The sequence below is a fragment of the Molossus molossus genome, unplaced genomic scaffold, assembly GCF_014108415.1.
Source record: "Molossus molossus isolate mMolMol1 unplaced genomic scaffold, mMolMol1.p scaffold_m16_p_2, whole genome shotgun sequence".
In the NCBI taxonomy this organism is placed as follows: Eukaryota; Metazoa; Chordata; class Mammalia; order Chiroptera; family Molossidae; genus Molossus; species Molossus molossus.
Window position 1 is genome coordinate 109,931,094 of NW_023425355.1, and position 26,406 is coordinate 109,957,499.

Below are 26,406 nucleotides of genomic sequence, written 5' to 3' on the forward strand. Positions count from 1 at the left end.
TTGATGAATACTTTTTGCTAACTTCTGTTTTTAAGAGCAGCTACCCGAAGGAGGCAGGCAGAAAGAATGTCCCTATTATAATAAAAGGAGAGAAAATTTTTTCTTATAAGTAAACAAGATGAAACATGATCCAGGGTGTTTCTTCTGGAATCCAGGGAAAAACATTTTCTTGTGGGTAGTTGCTTTAGTCTCTCCTTCTGTCTATACTGTATAAACTTGCCCACAGAGCACTGATTATAGACAGTATTTCATGTTCTTGTCATGTTGTTGTGGCTAGAGGATGATGGTACAAGTGCAAATGGCTCTAGTTTTGTTTCTTTCTGTCCACTATCCATTCTGTGCCAGGAATACACTGCCCTCAAGCTCCTCCTACACAGTGACCTTGTTTCCATAGTAACTGGCACATTCCGCTGGAGTCTTATACATGAGTTTGAATAACCCAAGGTTTTAAAATTGTGAGAACCTAAGGAAAATGATCTCACAAAGCATACAAAGACCAGTTTCTTAATGCAAATAAATAAACTGTGAATTAGACATAGAATTGTATATAACGTATATTGATTGTATGCCTTACTAGTAAAAATTTACAGGGTACTCGTTGTTGTATTAGGTTAATGGTGACCTGGTATGAGTTGTTGGAGGAAATAATTTCAAATTAAAGCATATGACTTTTTGATGGAATGAAGACCTTTGTTGTCCGGGTAAAAATTCACTGTGGTGGCCTCTGGGCAGATTGTGTAGTCTGACTTGGGATACCAGAGTAATGTCTTTCTTGCTATACCAGGCTGGTGGCCTCTGGACAGATTGTCTAATCTGACTTTTGATATCCAGAATAATGTCTTTCTTGCTATACCAGGATGAATTAGTTACTTTGTTCTCTGTGTGTCCACAATGCTCTGCTGACCATATCTCTAATAATAATAATACTATTACTACTAATAAAAAGTAATGTGTAGTTATGATGTACTAACTACTACAATATTTGATCTTATTTAATCCTCAAAACAGCCTCATAAAGTAGATAATATTATTATACCCATTCTTCACACAAGGAAACTGAGGCTCAGAGAAGCCATATAATTTGCCCAAGCTCACACAGATCATTTTCAGGTGAAGTAGGATTTAGATCCAGAAGAAGTATGAGTTCTGGAGTTCACCTGTACTTATTGAAGTGTGTGGCAATTACTTGATTATGTAATTATGATCTCCCCCTACCAAGGGTGGGGGACCTTTTTTCTGCCAAGGGCCATATGGATATTTATAACATCATTCGCAGGCCATACAAAATTATCAATTTAAAAAATAACCTGCTATATTTGGTCAGGTTGATTTGGTGAGGTGTGTGATATTAGCTGGTATTGATTTTGTGGGCCTTCTGCGGCCTGTAGGCTGGACGTTCCTTACCCCTGAAAGAACTCCTTGAGGGCAGGGACTGGCTTTCCTGCTTCCCTCATAGTTAGAAAAGTACTGACTACATACTAGGGGCTCAATATATATTTTTCTAATAAGATAAGGAATGGATACATAAGGGATTAAATAGAATAAACATTCACCCTTCTAGTTCTTAATGATGGGGAGAAGAGACAGTTGAATTTCCCATCATGAAGGTTATTATCCCAGACTTGTGCAATTCACAACTATATAGCATAAGATAGGGTTACCAAATCTGTTTGTTCCTTATAAATCCAATTATCTACCAGAAAAGATGGTTGACAAGGTATAGATTCCCACCTACCCCCTGTACTGTAGTACTGTATGAAGTCTATCTGAAGCCTGGGAACCTAGGAACTAAGAAAACAGCTATAGAGATATGGCTGTTTTGCCTGGGCTGCCCAGGGCTAGCCTTCCAGATTGCTACTTTTCATCTCACATGAGGCCTCAAACTGGGAATCTTGGTGCCATGCTTTTGCAGTCCTGCTTACTTGGACAATCTGAAAAAGAGGCAGAGAAAAGCACTTTCTGATTCTGTAAAATATAATTTATTTTTTGTTTTTGCTTTTCTGTTTTTTTGTTTGTTTGTTTGTTTTTTTAATATCACTGTGACCACAAGGAAAGAATGGATTTCAGCATAATAAAATTTGAAACCTCCCTGCTTAGAGTTATGACAGGGAAGTGACGAACTACATGGTTTATTTTACTCTATGCTCCTTGGAGTAATGATTTTGATTATCAAAGACCTCCCCAAGGGTTTAGGATTTGTTATGTATTCCACATTTCACTAGCTGATATACATAGACATGCTTCTGCTGACAGACCATAAATTAATTTCTTCAATGACAAGGCAATTAGCTTTGGGAACTTTGATTCTAGATTTTGATCCCATCCTCAGTCTATTAGAATATTCTATTGATGCATAGAATTCTAAGTGCAAATTTCAAACTATACAGATCTTATAATAATTTTCTACAAACATTTATTGAGTACATACAATGTAAAAAGTGTTATATTTGACAATGGTTAATAAGATGAAGTTAGAAAACAGACTTATAATGGCTACTTACAATATGGGTGACAAGTGAAATAATATTTAATATAGCATTTGAAAGTGAAAAGATAGCCCTGGCCGGTTTGGCTCAGCGGTTAGAGTGTCGGCCTGCGGTCCTGAGAGACCCGGGTTCGGTTCCCGCTAAGGGTGCGTACCTCGGTTGCAGTTTGTCCCCGGCCCTGGTCGGTTGTGCGGGTGGCAGCCACTCGATGTGTTCCTTTCACATCGATGTTTCTCTCTCTCTCTCTGTTCCTCTCTTTCCCTCCCACTCTACCTGAACAAAAAATGGAAAAATGTCCTCGGGTGAGGATTAAAAAAAAAAAAGAAAGTGAAAAGATAATTTTTCCCCTATAAAGCGATTTGGAAGGATGCTGGGGAACTGGGGTAATGACTCGGGAAGGAGAGGATGTAGGGCTAGAAGAAAGAAAAGAAACATGCATGAGAAAGTGGGAAGTGAAATGGGGAGATAGTGCCAGGTCCCCTGTGGAGTACACCTGCTGGCGTGCTCATGGCCTGGCAGTGAGGGCTAGGTGCTGTTCTTCTTGCTAATATGATTGTTGTAATTTGTTGACTAGCCTTGGGAGTAGGGAACAACTGTTGGCTTGAGTAGTGTGTTTATGGCATTTGTTTTGGGTACATTTTCCCAATGTGTTACCCTGGACATCTAAAGAATAAGTGATATTTTAATAAATTGAGAAATTCTTCTGCATATAGATTTAGAGCCTTAGTAAGAAGGTAGTTGAACTTTGTCAACTTCAGAGAGTTTATCCTACTATCTTAAAACCATAGCACATCTGGGGAGTGGGGTGTGCGTGCAATGAGTGAAGGAGTCAAAAGGTACAAATTCCCAGTTACAAAAAATGTAAGTCATGGGGATCTAATATACAGCACGTTGACTATAGTTAACAATACTGCGTTATATGTTAGAAAGTTGCTGAAAGAATAGATCTTTAAAGTCCTCATAATAAGAAAAAAATTGTAACTATGCATGGTCACAGATGTTAACTAGACTTATTGTGGTGATCATTGCACAATGTGTACCAATATCAAATTATTATGTTGTATACCTGAATTGAATATGTTATATGTCAATTATAACTCAATGAAAAAATCCATAGCACACCTTTTACAGTCTTTATATATATATATATATATATATATATATATATATATATATATAGTGTGTGTGTGTGTGTGTAAGATTATTTGTATAACACTATAACCTTCGTTTTTCTTCCATTTAGCTATGACAACATAAGCAATATACTCCGGTTCTTTGCAAAGCTGATTACAGACAAATGTGCCGACCAGGACAGGCTGTTTATTATTTCATATTTTCTCAGCAATAATACAATTTCAGTGTTTGAACCCATAGAGAAGAATTCAGGTAAGAGACATACTTCTCATAGCATTTTCCTCAGAACAATTAACTGTCTCTTCACTTTGAAAATTAGGGGGTATGATCTGATTTTATACACTAGATGATCTAAGATAGTGGCTTTCATTTTTTTAACCACTAATGCTCATTTTATAAATATCTCTAAATGGGAACCCAGACATATAAAATTATAAAGAAGGAACAGTTTGGGTTGGCTTGGGACTGGGGGACTTGGGATACCTCCTTTTGGCCACTATCCCCGCTTCCTCTGTGGCTTTTGAGACACCTCTGAGGAATCCAAGGGCTTCAAAATTATGAATTGGCTACCACAAATTCCAGTGACAGCCAGCAACACAAGAGGAAGTCTGTATTATTGATAGTACTGCTTACAAATTTTTTTTGCTTAACTATTAGACAAGAATCCCAGATTTAAAATATAATCTTTAGAGTCCATTTTCTTCTGGATTTTCTGTCTGTTCTGGCTGTTGCCAAGGTTCTAGCACCCAAGCCCATGGAAAGCCTCTACACACTGTGCTGATGCTGTGGCCATTATTGAGGAAAGCCATTGATTTTGACCAAATTATGGAGCTGCATGGCTCAGTTCTTTGTCCCAACATATTTAAAACTTTTATCTGTACTGAAGACACATGTTTGGGTAGAATAATCAGTGATGTACTGGTTAACAGGCACTGTGAAAAAATGTCAAAGGAGCTAATTTGTACCATTTGCCAATTTCCATGGTGTAAATACCCCAACTGTGGCCAATTTCAATTTCAAGCAATCACCAGTTTAACAACTGGCTTGCAAAGTCTCTGGAAGTTGAACAATCAGTCCTTATGAGCTGGTATGAGCCACTCAGCACACCAATGAATAATGAATAATTTGTATAACTAAGTCAGGCTCCACAGTGATTTGAATAATGGATAAAATCTTAAAATATGAAATAAAATATGGATGAATATAAATCATGCTCTTAAAGGTCAAAAAACAAACTCTATATATCTAGAATAGGAAAGATATGGCCAAGCCAACTGCAGCATTTGTAAAACAGAACGGGTGCTGATAGTTAACTACAAGCTTACTAGTAATAATAGCTATGATTGAGTACCCACTATTATCCTTATAAGAACTTTATGAGGTTAAGTTTTGTCCTTTAAGAGGCAAACCCCAAGATGGGATTAAATGTGCAAGAGATTTATTAGGGGAAATGCAGGTGAGGGAAAATGTAGAAGCAGCCAGAAGAGGTTGGGGAGCCATCAGACTGCAGTGCATGTCTGACTCTTGAGAAGGACAGAGGATAGGAAGAAAGGGAGCAGTCTTAGAATGCAGTGAAATTCTAAGAAAGTTTCATTCAGTAAGACTGACTGGGAGTCCTAGAGCCAAAGTCACTAGTTGTGCTTCTGTCTTGCAGAAATGGGCTTGCCTTGTATCTCTGCCTTGCTTAGTCATGTGTTGACAGTAGCTTGTTGGAAGCAAGAACTCAGCACAAACCTAGGAATAGAATTGAGAACATAGCAACTGGGGCTTTACATTAACTATGTTCCCACAGTAAGCGATCTGATAGGTACATTTATATACCTCCATAAGTTTTATTCCCATTTTATGATTGAGAATTCAGAGAGGTTCAATAACTCTTTTTTTTTTATCCTCATCCGAGGACATTTTTTTCATTTTTTGTACAGACAGAGTGGGAGGGAGAGAGAGGAAGAGAGAGAGAGGGAAACATCGATGTGAAAGGGACACATCGAGTGGCTGCCACCCGCACGACCAACCAGGGCCGGGGACAAACTGCAACCGAGGTACGTGCCCTTAGCGGGAACCGAACCCGGGTCTCTCCGGACCGCAGGCGGACGCTCTAACCGCTGAGCCAAACCGGCCAGGGCGAGGTTCAATAACTCTTAAAGATCATCAAACAAGCAACAAAGCCAGGATGGAGTCTAGCTCTATTTGGCTCCAAAGCCTGGTCTTTCTACCTCCCATGGTTTCTGAATATGGTAGGAGGAATATGATCAAGCTGATCCCAAAAGCTCATCTGGTCTCAGGTTTTATTCATAGATCTAAAGATTTCAGTTCACTATCAGTTAGGAGATACTAGAGTTTCATGTTCAACTCTGCTCGTTGCTATTTAAAAGGTCAAAAAATTAAATAATCCCCAGAAGAGAGCAGATGAAATAGATAGAATTCTGGAAAGCAAGAAATATGAGACATTGCTAAAGGAAGCAAAGATATTTTGCCTAAAGGAAAAAAAAAAAGAGTTAATCTGTATGTCAGAATACGTATCAGATCATCTGGGACGAATGACTAGAAATAAACTCAAGTGAGGAATTTTCTACCTGGTATTATTCAAACATGCATTAAAGAAGTGCCTTTCTGATGTCCCAGTTCTCAGTATGGTGCTGGCATATAGCAGGAATTTGCTAAGTGCTAATTTAAATGTTTGGATTGGGAAGGGAATAGAGAAAGTAACATGATCTCACTTATTTGTGGAATATAATGAACTAAACAAACTGATGAACAAAATTAACCCAGAGACATGGAGGTGGGGTACAGACTGACAAGCCTCAGAGGAGAGGAGGGTGGGAGGGGAGAGATAAACCACAGAACTTACATGCAGGAATGCATGACCAATGAACATGGACAACAAAGCTGGGGATGAGGTGGAGGGGAAGGGGAAGAGGGTGTCAGTGGGGGAAAAATGAGAAACATCTGTAACAAAAACAAATTAATAAATAAAAAAGAAAAGGCTGGGATGCCATACCACTTTTTTCTTTACGCACTTACCTAAGGAGCCTCATTTCTTCCCTCACTTCTCATTCTTTTCATTCTGAGAATAATAGGCACTATGAGTTCACAGCTAAGTCTGTGCAGTCTCTGTTTGAGCATGAAGTAACTCTAAAGGCAAGTTGTATGTTTCTTTTAATAATAAAGCCTACTTACTAACCTTTCTCTTTTTCTGTAGGGAATGCTGGTGGATTGTTCTTGAAAAGAATGCGTGTTAAGAGGCCTGGACAAGAAATCTTTAAAAGTGAACTATCAGAATATATCCAGCCCGAGGAGCTGTATATTGGAGCCAAAGTGAATGTGAATGGCTACCTGTTTATTTTGCTCAATGCTGATGAGTACACCTTAAAATTCATGGAGGAGAATTCAGATAGGGTAAATTACTTTGTATAATTCTTGACTTGTCTGTCAGTACTCTACAATCTGTGTTTTTCTTTCTCTAAGCCTTTTCTTCTCCATCTTGCCACCCGTTTTACATTGTGCATTCACACATGTGGGCATGAATAATGGATCAGCGTGACTTGGCTACAGGTCCTGTCACAGAGGCCAGGTCCCAGTCTACTCTGTTTACATGCTGGGTCCTTTGCTGCCCAGCATTACAAATGCCAGGCACAGGCAGGAGGCAGGCCCAGGGTTGAATCAAGTTTCCTGAGTTTTCTGCTGACACCAACAATGTTTTCAGAAAGAAATCCAGCAACTATAGGAAAGGAAGAAAATCTGGTGCCACACACTGTGTTGTTCCAGTTAATTGGCACAGGCCTACAGGGAAGGCCAAGACCTGAACAAACAGAGTCCCCTAAGGAATCCAATAGTTGCTGGGGTTGCAACTTCCCATAACAGGAGCCACCTGAGGCCTAAATAAGAATTCAAGGACAAATTGGTAACAGTGAACTCAAAGAGTTTTTCATTTAAAATAAGATGGCAGATGGATACTGTTACTAAATGTACTATTAGGCAGTGCTCTTCAGTAAAAATAACATGTTGATAAAATCTTGATTTTAAGCGTGGACTAGTTTGGTATGCAAAAACAAACATGTATATTTAAGAGTCATTTCCTAATACTGAACAACCTGTCTAGAAAAAATTATTTGAAAAGTCTGCCTGTAAGAATTAGTGTGCCAATTATAAATATACAGTATCAATTTTGTTTCATTTCTATATAAAATGCTCAGGGGCAGGTTGCTAAGATCAGTTTCTCAGTGTATATTACATCATCTATGTCAGTTTGGGTCCTCTGAGAAGCAGATGCCAAGGCATAATTAGATGGGTAAGAGATGTGTTGGAAGAAATACATATGAAGGATAAAGGTAGAGGAACAAGAGTAGGCAGGGAGAGCCGTCAGAGGTCTAAACCCTGAGAAAGGAAAGAGAAGGAAGGAGGATGGGTTAGGAAGAGCCTCAAACATAGCAGAGCTTTGAGAAAGTCTTGGCGAGGCCAGTGGGGAACCCAGAGCAAAGACTTCACATCAGAGAAGTCCAATGTCAGGTAGGATGGCCCAGCTCTGATGTCCCCATCCTGCTCAGTCAGTGGTGGGAACAGCCTGAGAGAGTGTGACCTCGGTAGGAACACTGTACCAATCTTGAAGGTACAGCACTTGAGGGCTATGACCTAACAATGCTCTTCTCTGCACAGTCTCTCTGACAGTAGACCCTGGGAAGCATGCTCCAGGGCTCTCACACCATCTCTCCATTTACAGGGTTAGGCATTCAGGTTATTATTAAACTATGAACCAGTTTCTCTTCATATGCACTGAATTCGGGTGAGAGGCCCAATAATAGGACAGTTCAACTTTTGGAGATCAGCGAGCTTGTCCGGGAATCTTGACTCCACATTTAATAGTTGAGGGACTGTAGAAATATAACCTTCCAGAGCTTCACTTTCTTTATCTTTGAAATGGAAGTAGCAACAGTGTCTCTTTTATAGACTTCCTATGAAGATTAGATGCCATAATGTGTGTAAAGTGCTTAACTCTATAAGTTACATAGCAAGCTCAGTCAATGTACAATTTATAATGGCTATTATAAATTAGGGCTCAATATTCAAACACAGGGTAAGCCTATACCATTATATAAAATATAATTGACCCTTGAACAACACAGGGGTTAGGGGCACTGATCCCCCACACAGTAAAATATAGACATATAACTTTTGACTCCCCCAAAACTCAATGACCAATAACCTAATATTGACTGGAAGCATTACGAATCAATGGCATAAGCAGTTGATAAACATATTTTGTATGTTATATGTATTATATAGTATATTCTTATAATAAAACGCTAGAGAAAAGAAAATATTAAGGAAATCATAAGGAAGAAAAAATACATTTACAGTATTTATTGAAAAAAATCCATGTGAAAGTAGACCCGTGTACTTCAAACCCATGTTGTTCAAGGGTCAACTGTATATATAGTATGTTTTTAAGTTTTATTTTTCAATTACAGTCGACATACAATAATGGATATATATAAGAAATAATGAAAAAATATATATATATATAAAGGGCTTTTCTCCTTTCAGAAAGATAATAAAAGCAGGGTGTAGGACACTACCTGGTATCAGCATCCCAAGTGAAAACGTCACTATTTTAAAACTGTCCTTAACAAGGACATTCTAAGTAGAGAAAGATTAATGCACTCTTTGTCAGTGTGAGAAGTCTTTTCAAAAGTGCTATAGATCTTATTATGGAAATAGATGAAAGAAAATGCAAAATGAGGAGAGAATTGGGGGGCTGCAATAAGTGCCAAACTCCCTGGAAGAGAGTGAGCTTTATGGTAAATTATCATCCATGTTATTTTCATATTTAGTCTTCTATTGTCTTTTTAGCTCTTAGCTGTGATTATTTACAACCTTATGCTTTATTGGATGGAATAAGGAGTGTTGTTACAGAGTCAAAAATCAAATCACAGAGTAGGAGACAGAAACTGGGGGATGCCTAGAGAATGAATGAAAGGGGATTTCAGTGTGTGTGTACCTTTAACACCCAGTCTTGCTCTGCTTAATACATGGCATGGTGGCCAGCAGTTTCAGAGGCCCACTCTAAAGATCTGGAGAAAATGAGGGTCCACTTATCCAATTTTGAATCCCCATTGTCTCTGTTAGGGTCTCCCAACATACTAGGCCAATGTCTAAGGGCTTAAGGTAGGAGGCTGAGATAGAAGGTGTAGTTTTCTGATTCCTTTGGCCTGCCATACCTTCAGTTCATTTCTCTCAGAAATGGGCTTATGCTGATGTCACTCCCTAACTCAGGGGTAGGGAAACTTTTTTCTGACAAGGGCCATTTTAATATTTATAACATCATTCACAGGCCATACAAAATTATCAACCTAAAAATTAGTCTGCTATTTTTTGTCATTTAATTAACTCACCCCTAATATGATGGCTAGAACTGCTTCCCTTTGGTGAAATGTGTGATGTTAGCTGGTACTGATGATTTTGCTACCCACAACTGCTTTTCCAGGTTTGCATCTGTCAGTCTGGAGTGCAGTTGACTCTTTGCAGTGGTAGGTTGTTTCAAACACAGATGCATATTTCAGTGCATGTCTCCTGAAAGTGGGAACTTCATCATTGTTTATGTAACATTTATAGAACTCAAGCAGTAGGAGGTCGTTGTACCCAGCTTTCAGCTCATCATCGCTTTGCAGCTCAGTGATTTCATGTTGTAGATTATCAGGCACATCAGCAGGTTCTACATTGAATGGTGTAGCAAAGATGTTCAATTCCATTTGTTTACCTTTCACATGCTCGAATCTTTCATTAAATGCCTCAATTAGTTTTGTACATTCAAACATATTTAAGTGTTGTATAAGGCTTTTAAGTCCTTCCAGAGTGGGGAAATGCACCATGTTATTCCTTTTGAGTTGCACTTTCCACAGGCTTAATGAGCTTTAAATGATTTCATGTTTGAAAGCAGGGAGCTGAAAAGTTGGTTGGGGCCCTGCAGCTTGATGTTCAGCTCTGAGATATACTTGGTAATGTCCACCATGAATGCTAAATCACACAACCACTTGCTATCATTGAGTTCCTTGACAGGTTTCCCTTCCTCTCCATTAACTGCTTGACTTCATCCTGAAGTTCTTAAAACCTCATGAGCATGTTCCTGCGACTCAGCTGCCGCACTCATAGTGATAAACAAGATCACTGTACTCAGAGTCAAGATCATTCAGTAACTCCCTAAACTGGTGGCTGTTAAACCCTTTGCTTTTGACAACATTTATGCATGATAGTACTGTTGACATCACATTGTTGAGCCGCCACGACTATGCACAGAGACTTTCTTGGTGTATGATGCTGTGGCATATAATTAAATCATTTGAATCAAGACTGAGATGATTCAGTTCTTTCTTGACAAATGTAGTTAACCCTTTTTGTGAGCCAACCATGGCTGGAGCTCCATCTGTAGTAAGGCCACTTAACTTTTCAAATGTTAACTCAAATTTTTTCATTGATAAAACAAGTCTCTCAGGTCCTCACCTCTTTTAGTGCCATGCATGGCTTCCAGTGACAGCAGTTCCTCTCACATGTCAATCTCTGCAGTTATCCCACAAACGAAAATGGCCAGTTGGATAGTGTTTGTTATGTTTGTTGTCTCGTCACAAGCGAGAGAGAAAAAATGGAAATCTGCAGAATCCTCCAGTGTGTTTTCAATGTCTTGTGCTAAGTCAGTAATCCAATCTGAGAAGGTTCTCTCAGACAAACTAACACTCTGAAACAATTTTACTTTGTTTGGTGCTAATAACTCCGCAGCAGCCACCAAGTACTCTTTCACAAACTCTCCCTCTACAAGAGGCCTCAGCTTCTTTTCAGTTAGTTCGTTTCCTACATAACTCATCTGAATAACACTGTCTCTGTCACAATGAGGCCTAGTGAAAGCAGCTTGTTGGGATTCCAGACTCTGCTGAAGAGCACTGATTTTATCCAGATGGATTTGGCCTTCCAGTTCATTGAGTTTATCATGTTTTGAGCTGTAATGACGCTCTAGATTGGCTTTTTTCATTACTGCTAATGCATTGCCATAAAGTAGGCACACACATTTGCCTTTGACTTCAACAACAACAACAAAATCATTTGTCCATTTCTCTTGGAAAGACTGACACTCTGCATCAACTTTTCTTTTCTTTGTAGACACCATTTGTAGGATGTCACACCACTTAGGTTTTAATAACTATCCAGTGTGTGTGTCATCAGTGATGTTATTATTTTGCTTTGATCACTGTTCTAATCCTGCATCTTGGATTTGGAACATATCCAACATTCATATCATTGACTCTTGAGGTCTTTTCTGTATACTGTAATTTACTTAATCTTCATCAGAGATTCAGTTTTTGAGAGGATTGTTGATCATGGATATGTGGATGAAGGTTCGATTGGAGTTATTGTCTGTGTCTACAAAGAAGTTGACAACATCATCATCTATCATCAGAGGCAAGGTCATCAGCGTCACAAGGAATCATCTCATCACATCTCGTGTTATCATCACCAGATTGATGTAGTTTCACCACAATGCATTAACACTTTTGCAATGTGTGCACTCCCAGCCTTCCTGGCACTGACTGTTCTCTGAGTCACTGCAAAACAGGCAGACGGGCCGCATGCAGCCAATGAGAAGCATACATGTCTGTCTCATCATGTACTTGTATGTGTTCTGTCTATCCTGTAATGGATGTTCCTTGCCTATCCCTCAAAATTTACATTATAATTACGATTCACTTAAATTTATGTTACTATGGAAAAAGCCCCTAGATTTATTGAAGTTTGAGTCCTGCCTGCAGTTGCCTTGGCAGGGCCAGACCAATTGATTTCTCAGGCCTTATATGGCCTGTGGGATGGACCCTCCCCACCTCTGCCTTAACTGAAGAGGTACAAATCTAGTCATGTCTTCTCTGTGTTGATCTTTATGGACAGACATGCCCAACTAACTTCAGGTTCACAGTGTGAAGTCTCTTTTCTGGCCATCAGAAAGATTGGGCTGCCTATATCTCAGGCATATTTAATTATCTATCCTTTGTTTTCTCCTTTCCAGTTTCCTTTTAGCAACCTTGAACTTGCACTACAAAAGCTGAAAGATGAAAAATCAAAATCCAGAGAGATCAAGCAGGTATTTAGGGCTGCTGACTGTAAGGTCACGAAGATGGTGGATTATAATACATTCAGGTAAGCCATATTCTGCTACCAATAATCTGTTTTTCCCTCAAGAATTTTCAAAGAGCAGAAAGAACAATTTCTTCCCTAGTGTTTCCTAATTAATGCTACATATTTTTTATTAGAAATTGATAATTCTTTACATTTATATTACTTTGTAGTCAAGTTTTGCTCATTTCTAGTAAATTCTTATGAATTTGCATATTAAAGAAGATTATAGGTGAGAACAGAGAGACAAAAGGATACAAAGTTCATTTGTCACATTGTCTTGTGAATCATGGTGTTGGAGGATCAGAGGAATGCCAGGAAGGATGCATTTAAGTGAGAAATGCAGAAAAAAAAAATGGAGCTAAGTGCATCTCTCTAAAATCTGGGCAGCAAAGGAGGGATATTTCCCTAGGAATGTGATCAAGTTGGAAAAGATAGTGAAAACTTTGTTGATTATCAGAGAAAAAGTTATATGTATGCATATCACTGTCTGTATGTATGCTCACACATATCTGTGTATTTTGAAAGACATAAAGAATAGGGAAATTGAGAGAAAACATGATAGTTATAGAAATATTGTAAGAAATCATGAACAGTAAAGATTTCTCTAAGGTACAGCTGAATTCTGAAGGGACTGTTTGGTGCCTGACCTAGGCAAATTTCCAAACAGTGGAAACACAGGGAAATTCAAATTCAGGGTCTAGTACAATTGAGACTTCTCTTACCCTGAAAACAAAGTGAATGGAGCGTTCAGGAGAATGTAAATTAAATCATGGATGGAGGACAAAAGGGACTTTCTCTTTAGGCTGAGAATTCTGGTTCCTAAAAATAATTGCGGCTGAAAGCTGTATAGGAAACTGGGCTTGATGCAGTCAAGATGTGGACTGAGAAGTGAGAAGTGAGCCCAGAAGAGGGTGGCAGAGAGGTCTTTCCAATTTTGTGCCTAAAGTCGCCTCTTGCATCAATACCTGGTGACCTGAGCCCCTCTTGAGGCTGAGGCCCAAAGTGTCCCAAAAGCTCATTTGTTGTTTTAACAAAGCATTTTTGTCTTTTTAAATGTTGGTTTGAGAGAAGCAGTCAGAGGACATATTTTTGTTGTTTAGAATTCCCAACTTTCTGAGATCAATAAGAATTTATAGTTCTGTTATTGTTCATAGTAGTACACATGTTCATGGCCTTTTGCAAAATAAATAGAGACAGAATAAAGAACAAAGACAATTGCTCAGGCCACGGACTAATGACAAACAGTGGAGGGGAAAAATTTCCATCAGAAATGAGGGAGTGGTTTTGTTTTATTATTTTGTGTCCTTTTACAAAAGCATCCATTCTCCCAACACTCTAGCAAAGTCTATTAGAATTACTTTAGTGAATTTATGGGGCTTTTGGGAAGGCACTTAAGCCAGGCAGGAGATCCAAGGAGCAAAAGTTGTTCCACAGATGGAAGCCTGACTCTAATTGAGGGTGGAATAAAGGACCACCTTACTGTGGTTGGAGGATGACCTCAAGGCATGCATGCTCAAAAAGAACCAGCTCATGGTCTTTAGATGAAAATCAAATCAGGTTGTGCCTGGCTTGAAAAACCCTTCAGTGGCTTGCCATTGTCCTTACAATAAGATCCTAACATTTTACTGCAGCTGGCAGAGCTTTGAGTGATGTGACTCTCTGTTTACATTTCTAGTGTCATCACTTCTTTTTCTCCAGCCATGTCCTCTGGCCTTGCTGGCTGTCACACACTTTCTCAAACATATCAAACTATTTTCTGATTCTAAGCCTATGTACACATAGTTCCCTCTGCTTGAAAGGTCCACACCACCATCCTTTTCATGAGAAATTCTAGGATTCAGATTAAATGTCACTTCCTCAGATGGACTTACTTTCTGACTATCCTACCTAAAGTAGATCACTCACTTATTCTTAGCCCCTTGTTTATATTTTTTATGACAATTGTATTAACTTTACTTAGATATCTGTACTTGGCGTGTGTATGCGTGTGTGTATCTTATACTATTAGAATATGAACTTTCTAAGGGGTAGGGATCTTTTTTTAAATTTGAATTAATTAATTTATTTTTGTTACAGATGTTTCTCCTTTTTCCCCCACTGATTCCCCCCACTCCCTCCCTCCCCACCTTCTCCCCAGCTTTGTTGTCCATGTCCATTGTACATGCATACATGCATATAAGTTCTGTGGTTTATCGCTCCTCCCTACCCCCTCTTCTGGGAATAGTCAGTCTATACCCCACTTCCATGTCTCCGGGGCTACCCCATTCCACAGACTGTTATGTTCATTATATTCCACAAATAAGTGAGATCATATGATACTTGTCTTTCTCTGTTTGGCTTGTTTCGCTTAGTATGACACTCTCCAGGTACCTCTATGTTGTCTCAAAGGATAACAGATCTTTTCTTACAGATGCCTAGTACTCCATTGTGTATATGTACCACAGCTTTTTTATCCATTCATCTACTGATGGACACTTGGGTTTTTTCCAGATCTTAGCTATTGTAAATAGTGCTGCTACAAACATGGGGGTACATATATTCTTTCTGATTGGTGTTTCAGGCTTCTTAGGGTATATTCCAAGAAGTGGGATCACTGGGTCAAATGGCAGTTCCATTTTTAATTATTTGAGGTAACACCACATTGTTTTCAATACTGGCTGCACCTGTCTGCATTCCCACCAGCAGTGTACTAGAGTCCCCCTTTCTCCACACCCGTGCCAACACTTGTTGTTTGATGATTTTTTTATGGCGGCCATTCTGACAGGTGTGAGGTGATACCTCATTGTTGATTTAATTTGCATCTCTCTGATGATTAGTGATGTTAAGCATTTCTTTATCTGTCTCTTAGCCATTTGTGTGTCCTGTTTGGAGAGGTGTCTATTTAGTTTCTCTGCCCATTTTTTAATCGGGTTCTTTGACTTCCTTTTGTAGAGTTGTATGAGTACTCTCTATATATTGGAAATTAACCCTTTATCTGATATATCATTGGCAATTATGCTCTCCCATACGGTGGGTAGCCTTTCCATTTTGATTATTGTATCTTTCGCTGTGCAGAAGCTTTTGAGTTTGATGTAGTCCCATGTGTTCATTTTCTCCTTTGTTTCTATTGCCTTAGGTGATGTATCAGTGAAAATTCTGCTGCGTATGATGTCTGAAATGTTGTTGCCTACAGTTTCTTCTAGGATTTGTATGGATTCATGAGTCACAATTAAGTCTTTTATCCATTTTGAGTTTTTCTTGTGTATGGTGTAAGTTGATGGTCTAGTTTCATTTTTTTTCATGTAGCTGTCCAATTTTCCCAAGACCATTTATTAAAGAGGCTGTCCTTACTCCACTGTATGCTCTTGCCAACGTTGTCAAATATTAGTTGAGCATATTGCCTCGGGTCCATTTCTGAGTTCTCTGTTCTGTTCCACTGGTCTATATGCCTGATCCTGTGCCAGTACCAGACTGTTTTGATTATGGTGGCTTTGTAGTATAACCTGAAATCTGGTAATGTGATCCCTCCTACTTTTTTCTTATTTCTCATGATTGCTGTGCCTATTCAAGGTCTTTTTGGGTTCCATATGAACTTTTGAAGTATTTTTTCTAGTTCTGTGAAGTATGTCGTTGGTGTTTTGATGGGGATTGCATTGAATCTACAGATTGCTTTGGGTTTATGGACATTTTAATGATGTGAATTCTTTCAGACCATAAACAAGGTATGTGCTTCCACTTTTTTATATCTTCCTCTATTTCTTTTTTCAGTGATCTGTAGTTTTCTGTGAATAGGTCCTTTATTTCTTTGTTTAAGTTTATTCCTAGGTATCTTAACTTTTTTGCCACAATGGTAAATGGAATTGTTTTCTTAATTTATCTTTCTGAGAGTTCATCATTGGTGTATAAGAATGCCATCGATTTCTTGACATTAATTTTATATCCTGCTACTTTGCCAAATTTATTTAAGTCTAGTAAATTTTTGATGGGTTCTTTGGGGTTTTCTACTTATAGTATCATGTCATCTGCAAATAATGACAGTTTCACTTTCTCATTTCCAATTTGGATCCCTTTTATTTTTTCTTCTTGTCTGATTGTTGTGGCTAAGACTTCCAGTACAATGTTAAATAAGAGTGGCAAAAGTGGTTATCCTTGTCTTGTTCTTGTTCTTAAGGGAAATGCTTTTAGTTTCTGCCCATTGAGTGTGACGTTTGCTGTAGGCCTTTCATATATTGCCTTTATTATGTCGAGATGTGATCCCTCTATTACCACACTGCTGAGCGTTTTTATCAGAAATGGATGCTGGATTTTGTTGCTGGATCCGATTTGCTAGTATTTTGTTCAGAATTTTGGCGTCTATGTTCATCAGGGATATTGGCCTGTAGTTTTCTTTCTTTGTAATGTCTTTTTCTGGTTTTGGAATTAGAATTATGCTGGCCTCATAAAATGAGTTTGGAAGTCTTCCTTCTTGAATTTTTTGAAATAGCTTGAGGAGAATGGGTGTTACTTCTTTTTTGAATGTTCAGTAAAACTCCCCCATGAAGCCATCTGGGCCAGGGCTTTTGTTTTCTGAGAAAGTCTTGATTACATCTTCAATTTCTTCTGTTGTTATTGGTCTGTTCAAGTTTTCTATCTCTTCCCAGTCCAGTTTTTGGAGACTATGTGCTTCTAGAAATTTGTCCATTTCACTTTGATTGTCAAATTCGTTGCCCTATAATTTTTCATAGTTATTTTTAATGATCTTCTCTATTTCTGTGGTATCAGTTGTTACTTCTCCTCTTTCATTTCTGATTTTCTGTATTTGGGTATTCTCTGTTTCTTGGTGAGTCTAGCTAAGGTCCATCAATCTTGTTTATCTTTTCGAAAAATCAGCTCTTTCTTTCATTGATTCTTTGGATTGTTTTTTTGGTCTCTATGTCATTTATTTCTGCTCTGGTCTTTACTATTTCCATCCTTCTACTTGCTCTAGGGTTTTCTTTTTGTTTGCTTTCTAGTTCTTTAACCTGTGAGGTTAGGTAGTCTATTAGAGATTTTTCTTGCTTCTCGAGGTAGGCCTGTAGTGCTATAAACTTCCCTCTCAGAACTGCTTTCACTGTATCCCATAGGTTTTGTGTTGTTGTGTCATCATTTTGATTGGATCCAGGAAGTTTTTAATTTCTTCCTTGATCTTCTCATTGACCCATTCATTGTTTAATAACATGCTATTTAGCTTCCATGTGTTCAGATGTCTGTCTATGTTCTTATTGTAATTGATTTCTAGTTTCATGCCATTGTGATCTGAGAAGATGCTTGATATGATTTCAGTCTTCTTCAACTTGTAGAGACTTCGTTTGTGTCCTAACATGTGGTCTATCTTTGAGAATGTCCCATGTGCACTTGAAAAGTATGTGAATTCTGTAGATTTGGGTTGTAATTCTTTGCAGATATCTATTAAATCCAATTGGTCTAGTGCTTCCTTTAGAGTCTCTGTTTCGTTGCTAATTTTTTTCTAGAGGATCTATCCAGTGATGTCAGCGGGTTGTTGAAGTGCCGTGGTATGATTGTATTGCTATTTATTTCTCCTTTATAGTCTTCCAGAAGATGTTAAATATATTTTGGTGCTCCTATATTGGGTGTATATATGTTTATCAAGGTTATATTTTCCTGTTGGATAGATCCTTTCAATACTATGTAGTGGCCTTCTTTGTCTCTAGTTATGGCCTTCATTTTGAAATCTATTTTATCAGATATGAGTATTGGTACCCCAGCTTGTTTTCCTTTCCATTTGCTTGGAAGATTTTTTCTTTCATCCTTTCTTTTTCAACCTTTGTGAGTCTTTTGTTTTGAGGTGGGTCTCTTGTAAATAACATATAGATGAGTCATGCTTTCTTATCCAATCAGCTACTCTGTGTCTTTTTATCAGAACATTCAATCCATTTAGATTATTGATAGGTACTTATTTATTGCCATTTTTGTTTAGTGTGGTTATATTTTTATTCCTATTTGTTCTACTAATTACAGCAGTCTTTTTAATGTTTCTTGCAGTGCTGATCTGGTTTTAATATATTCCCTTAGCCTTTTTTTGTTTGGGAAGCTCTTTATTTGCCCTCCTATTTTGAATGATAGCCTTGCTGAGTAAAGAAGTCTTGGATTCAGATGCTTGTTTTTCATGACCTTGATTACCTCATGCCATTCCCTTCTAGCCTGTATGGTTTCTGTTGAGAAGTCACTCGAGAGCCTTATGGAGTTTCCTTTGTTACCTGTTGCTTATCTCTTGCTGCCTGTAGTATTCTCTCTTTGTCTTTAATTTTTGGCATTTTGATTACTATGTGTCTTGGTGTGGGCCTGTTTGTGTTCTTCTTACTTGGGACTCTCTGTGCTTTTTGAACTTGAATGCTTTCTTCTTTCACCAAATTAGGGAAGTTTTCTGTCACTATTTCTTCAAATATATTCTCTAACCCTTGCTCATTTTCTTCTTCTTCGGGGCCTCCTTGGATGCGAATATTATTACATTTCCAGTTGTCCCACAGTTCTCTTAAGCTGTCTTCCTGTTTTTTTTTCCTTTTTGTTTTCTGATTTGTTGATTCATTCTACCCTGTCTTCTAATTCACTAATCTGGTCGTCAGCTTCCTCTACTCTGCTGGTTAGTTCTTCCAATGTGTTCTTTATTTCTGCTATGTCATTCTTCATTTCCACTTGGTTGGTTTTTAGTGTTTTTATATTTTTACTTATGGTGCTGATGTCCTCACTCATGTTGTTGAAGTTCCTCAAGATCATGACTCTGAACTCTACATCTGATCATTTGCTTAACTGCATTTCATTTATCTCATCTTCGATAGAGTTCCCTTGTTCTTTCATTTGGGATTTCTTTCTTTGTGTCACCATTTTGCTTATCTCCGTGAGTTTTGGAGCCTGCCAAATATTCCCTGTGGGTGTTGGTGTTCTGCTGTTTGTGGCTCCCTGTGCTGTGTTGGGTGAGCCTGAGTGGGCCCACATTAAACACCACTGTGAAGTCTTACTTTCCTGGGTAGATTTGTAGGCCCAGGAAAGGTTCAGTTACCCTCTAGCTTTTTCCTGGTGGCTAGTAGTCACAGTTACTCAGTTTCGTGGAATATAGCTCTGGTGTTCTGCTGAGAGGATTTCTAGAGGTTAGGATAGATGCTGGTCATTAATGAGCCTCAATTTGCATTTCTTTGCCTCACCTGGGAAAGGCTGAATCTCTGAGGGTGGGGGGGGCTGCTGCTTTTTCCCACAGCTTGGGGAAGGAGCACACTGGCCACCGTCCTTTGTGGCCACAACTCAGCAAAACTCTTTGTGCCCTCCAAATCTCGGGTGTCCCCACAGAGTTCCAGCCCAGTCTGCCCTACCTATGCCATAGCCCCCATGTGCGTGGCTGTGGCTATTTTAGTGCTCTGTCCTGGATCTCTGCACTGTGGAGCGGGCTTGGTCTTTATTCCCCAAGGGCACTGCTGCTCACAGCTAAGACTGCTCCTGTCTGTCGGCTCCCAGTCCTCCACCATCTTGTGTCTCCACTAATCCCATAAGTTTCCCTGGTTATATGGTCCTGTACTGCTGCTTTTCTCTTGCTTTTTTCTGAGGATTTGTCTTTATTTTAGTTGTAATTCCCGTTTGGTCCTGGGAGATCGTATGTGTACCTTCTATTCACTCCACCTTCATTTCACAACCTGGAACCATTTTTTTTTTTCATGGTTTGTGAGATTGGCCCATATTAGAGCTACTGAGAGCAGAGGGTTTATCTCAGAGCCTTGGATACCTGATGGGCAGATTTCAGCAGGGATCCAGACCGGGAGTAGGCTTGGCAGGGCCAAGCAATTGGGAACATGGGCAGGGTGAGGCTTCCAATTTTGGATCCTGGATTTTGAACCACAGGTAGTAGCAGCATCAGAGGGCCCCATGCCAGGGACTATGTGGCCAGCCCCTCTCTCTCTTCACTTCCCCAATTCTTGATCTGCTCATCAGAGATGACACCCATCCCATGTAGCCTGTGTGTATTTTGGTTTTCTGTGTGTTCACCTCTTCTTTCCACCTGGGTGGAGATCTCAGAGGGCAGGGTCCACACACCCTTGCCTTTTGTCTTTCCCAGATACCTTCAATATTGTGTCTCAGGCCTCTGTGAATGTAGTGAATTATCATACCATTCTTCCTCAGACCCCCATTATCAATGGGAGGGTCAGGAGGTTTTCTGTGAATATTTATGTAATAAATACCTAAGACTTAGAGCCTCGAGAAACTGTTCTCTTTTTTAAAACTAAAATTTATCCTGAAGGAGGTAGCATAACATAAAGATCTGATTTTGGACTTGCATACCTGAATCCAAATCTCAGCTTTGTCATTTGTCAGCTTGGTGGCCTTGAATAAGTTGCTCTACAATAATTTCACCTATAAAATGAGAATAATACCTACTACATATAGTTGTTATCATGAATACATTTAACAATATATGCAAAGTTCTTATTTTAGCAAACTATAGTGCATATTGGACACTAGAAAATTAAACCCCTTTATCAATAGTTGCAACTTGGTATTATTGAAAATAGCAATATGAATCTATGTTCTGTCTTTGGTTTTTCAATTAGTTATGTATTTACTCATGATGAGATCATTGAAAACATTCTGTAATAAATGAAGTTGGAAGAAACTCTTTAAACAACTTGGAGGCCATGAAGGTGGAAAATAAACATCATCATTGGTAGACCAAGGTTGGGAAATATTAATATAATCCACCCTATGACTGTCCTTTGCTTCAAGGAAGAGGATTGTAACTTTACTGCTTAGAACACTGTAATGATCTCATCCTGATTTATCTGGGACAATTATATCTTCTTTTTTGTGGTTTTGCTCTATCTTTATTTTGAACGACTCTGTGTACATTATTATTGGTGTTTTCATTGTAAGCTGTTTAATATCTTTTAAGGAAGCCACTAGTCTATAAATCTGTATGAACAAAAGCAAATGCGAAGACAAAAAATTCCAAAAGCACTCAAACTTCTATTCTCATCAAGAACCAAATAGACATTTTGACAGTCTTAATAGCATATCTTTGAGATTGAAACATCAGCATACATTTTTTTAAAAAGCATTTTGAACCCCCCTAAAAGCATTAAATATAAACAGTATGATGTCATAAAAAGAATGCTGGCCTGGGAATCAAAAAGTCCGAGATCTTAGATTTGATTCTGTCACTGCCTGATGGTGTTTGTATTGGTGAGAGCTTAGTTTTAAAAAGCAGAATCCTCTCTGGCTAGTTGAGCAGAAAAGACATTTAGTAAAAGGATCCTGGGTAGTTCACAGTATCTTTGGACAGTCTGGAGAAATAAGCTTGAGGCTAAATTCTTGGACCAGTGCCCAGAATGGGCTGTAGAAGTTGTCTGGTGAGAAAATGGCCTGTTACCACTGCACCACCCACGACTCATTGCTGCATTTTCACTGCTGCCAAGAGCTCAATTTTACTGTAGCCATGACTACCACTGCTTTTGGCAACCTTGTGTCCTTTGCCACCCCTGAAAGCTAGACCTCTCTGATACCAAATGTGGTCCATACCTAGTTGGATTTTGTCTGTTAATCCTTTCCAATTCAAAGTTTCATGTAAGTGTCTTTGATTGGTGGAGCCTGGGTCACCTGCATGTTTCCAACTGCACAGAAGGCTGGGAGACTGAGCTCTGACTTCCATGGGGTAATGGGGAACATAATGTGGGAATTTCCCCAAATGTGGAAGGATGATTTAAAAGGTACCCTTTTCTTTTGCCACTATAGAACATCTAAGGCAAGATGAGCTAAGCAGGGAACACAAAATTTTGATATTGGGGCTAAAATCCCTGTTTGTAACCAAACCAAACCAAACCAAACACTTGCTTAGTTAAGCACTTTGCAGATAGTGGTCTGATCCACCAAGCAGTTAAAATATAAAGCCCTCTCTTACACTCCATTCCTTTGGCAATCTCTGATACACCTTTCTGAGTTTAAATTGTCTTAAATGAAAGTATTTGATTAGATTCAATTCTTGGACTGAAAACTGGCAATTGTATTTTGTTTGCCTTTCTTTTACTGAAAAAATATAATAATGATTTTAATAAGCATAAAACAACTTTTCATGAAATTTCAAAAGAACTTCAAATCTGACAATCTGCTTTCTACATAACTACGCATCTTTTTTATTTATTTTTATTTTTTTACATTTTTAAAATTAATTAATTTTTGTTACAGATGTTTCTTTCCCCCCCAAGACACCCTCCTCCCTATCCCACTCCCTACCCCCAAGCATTTTTGTCTATGCCCATTGGTTACGCATATATGCATATATGTTCTTTGGTTTGCCTCATCCCTTCCCTCCACCCCCCTCTTCTGAAGTGAATGTTTGGCTTTTGTTTAATGTTTTTAATATTAGAAGTTTAAATGTAAAAATCTATAGATATGGCACCTCTATAAAAAAATTTTTCTTTACTGATTTTAGAGAGAGAGAAGGGAGAGGGAGAGAAAAATGGAAACATTAATGAGAGAGAACATTGATTGGCCGCCTCCTGCATGCCCCACACTGGAGATCTGGCCCACAACCTGGGCGTGCGCCATGACTGTGAATCAAACTGGTGACCTCTTGGTGCATGGGTCGACGCTTAACCACTGAGCCACACCAGCTGGGCATGGCACCTCTCGAAAAGTAAAAAGTGGGTCTACATTTCCCCATGGCAACAACCAGTTGGGAATGAGTGGCAGCTGCCCAAGTCAGACAGAACCTGTGCTCTGTATTTCTTCCCAATCTCTACAATTCCTCATTGTCTTATACCTTCTCCCAGTTATTTTACCTACATATCCTAGTAGGTACTTGACTAGGTAATCCTTGGATTAGATCATTATAAGGTTCCTTCCAGCCGTAAAATTACATTATTTTCTTACCTCTAGGTATAGTGGAAATAGGCATTTAGGAATTACTGATTAAAGAGCCCAAAATAGAACTGAAGACTACCTTTTAAATTAGAACCTGAATATGACTGTGTATCTAAAAATCCAAAAGACTTCATTTTCAAATGGTTAGAACTATTAAAAGTATTCAGAAAAGTAGCTAAATATAAGCAAACTACATAAAAAAACACTGATAACTGGCTAGGAAATGTTATGTAAGGGGGATACTATTCACTATAGCAACAAAAATCATGAAATATTTGGGAATAAATTGGACAACAAATGTGTAAGACTAAAATGAATATAATTTCAAAACGTTATTATACATATCTCTGAATGGGAAAGGCTTTTGTAAAAATTTTAATCTGTCCAAATTATTCTAGATTTGAAGCAGTTCCCTTCAGAATTACAATGTGAGTTTTTGTTGTTGCTGTTGTTAGATTTGGGTTGGTTTTGTGGGTTTAGGGTAAGGGAAATTGGCTCATTCATTTTATTTTATTTTTTAAATTAATTTATTTATTTTTGTTACAGATGTTTCTCCTTTTCCTCCCACTGATTCCCCCTCCCGTTCCCTCCCTCCCCGCCCTGTCCCCAGCTTTGTTGTCCATGTCCATTGTTCATGCATACATGCATATAAGTTCTGTGGTTTATCTCTCCCCCACCATCCCCTCTTCTGGGGCTCATTGATTTTAAAGCTCCTCAAGAAAAATAAGGGATTAAGAAATGTTTAAAAAGAAGAATATTGAAGTTTAGATACTAGAATTTATATAGTTTATAGATATTTGAAAGTATCAAAATGTACTAGTAGAGGAATAAACCAAAATATCAGTGGACTAGGATATACAGTCCATAAAAGATCCATTTTATTGACCTTATTGTAAGATATCTCTTTCTTTCTTTCTTTCTTTCTTTCTTTCTTTCTTTCTTTCTTTCTTTCTTTCTTTCTTTCTTTCTTTCTTTCTTCCTCTCTCTCTCTCTCTCTCTCTCTCTCTCTCTCTCCCTCCCTCTCCTCTCTCTCTCTCCACTTTTCAAGTCAGTGGAGAAAGAATGGATTATTAATAAAGGTTTTAGTGATAGTCTATTGGAAAACATTGAATACACTTTTATTTTGTGGTAGGGCATGGTTTCCAAAAACCATAAAGGAGAAGTTGACTGTACTGACTACAGGAAATTTTTAGATTTCTCTATAGCAAAATATACCATAAAAAACTGAAAGATAAGGGATAGACTGAGAGAAAATATTTACAACTAGTGTAAGAACCAGAGGATTAACATTCAGGATTTATGAAAAACTCCTATAAAATCAACAGACAAAAATTTATTAAGGACAGGAATAAGCAATTCTCAGAAGAAATACAAATAGCCTTTAAAGCAATTGAAAGAAGCCTAATAATGGTGCAAACTGAAATAACAATGAAATATAATCTACATGGAGTATTATATTGGCAATGTGTTTTTATTATTTTTTACTTTATTTATATACTTTTTATAGTTGTTAATCAGTAGTTTATTTGGCTATACAGACATCAGTGCCGAATAATAATTCCTATGTCTAGATCACAAACTGTAGGGGATGCTATTTAGTATTTTCTTTGTTTATCTTAAAATCCATATAAAAACATTGTTTATATCATCAGTACACCTCTTAAATGTTACAGCAGTTCAGTTTTTAAAATATTTATTTATTCATTCCTTTGTATGTTTATTTTTTTATATCTAGCATTTTATATTGGCAACGTTTTAATTAATATAAGTGACTGCAGGCGCATATGTGTGCTAACAGGTACTCTCACTTTTTATTGATTGGAATTTAAATTGGCTCAACATTTTGGAGGGCAAATGGCAGCATCATGTCTAATGTTTAAACCCCTTTACCTGTTAATTTAACTTTTAGAAAATTTTAATCAGAAAATATTTAACAAATGTAATAGACGTGTGTGTTTGTGCACACACATTATTTATTGCAACAAACTTTGTAATAGCAAAAATTTTGAAAAAAATCAAGTACCCAACAATAGGGGAATAGTTAGATCCATTTTGTTGCATTAATTTAAGATAGTGCTATTTAGTCATGAGAAAGAATGAGATAGACCAGATATGCATACCTGAAGGAAATGTTCAATGTATTAGATGGGATTGGCTAAGTAATGCTTCAGTTACAACTAATCCCCAAATATCTGGGAATTAAATCAACAAAGAATTATTTCTTGCTTACTCTCTGTATTCCTTGTTCTTGTGTCAAGGGGGGAGTTTTTTCATAGTTTCCACTCAGGGACTGAAGCTGACAGAACAGCCACTACCTTGAATGTACCAGATCACTCTGCCAGAGAAGGAAGAGAACTTTGGAGGGTTGAGCCCAACAAGTGCTTAACTGGGAAGAAATACTTATCACTTACTCTCTTAATCCATTGATGGGTACTAGTCACATTGCCTCATCCATATGGTCAGAGGAAAGAGGGAAGCCAGATATTGGTGAATAGCAGTAATGGCTACCATATACATGTCTTGCTGTTTTGTAGATAAAGCAAAATTCAGTAGTCTGTATAATATGATCCTATTTATGCCAAAAATCTAAGGATTATGTGTGCATGTATATTTATATAAATATTTCAAGGATTATGTATCCTTTGAAGAAATCCTAGCAGGCTACATGCCAAACTGTTAATAGAATATGTCTCGTTCTTTGATTTTTTAAACAATGAAGCAATTTTTTTAAAAAATAAAAAGATTAAAAACAAATAAAATCCAAACAAATAAA

At 38.0% G+C, this 26,406-nt stretch overlaps 1 protein-coding gene across 1 annotated transcript in view; it reads left to right on the forward strand.

The window, feature by feature from the left end:
- The window catches only part of EFHC2 (EF-hand domain containing 2), a 226,214-nt gene that overhangs the window by 83,405 nt on the left and 116,403 nt on the right, over positions 1-26,406 (forward strand). Inside the window, exons 8-10 of the mRNA XM_036271414.1 lie at positions 3,730-3,872; positions 6,823-7,019; positions 12,667-12,797. Of these exons, the coding sequence (XP_036127307.1) occupies positions 3,730-3,872; positions 6,823-7,019; positions 12,667-12,797 (471 nt within the window). The remainder of the gene's footprint in view (positions 1-3,729; positions 3,873-6,822; positions 7,020-12,666; positions 12,798-26,406) is intronic.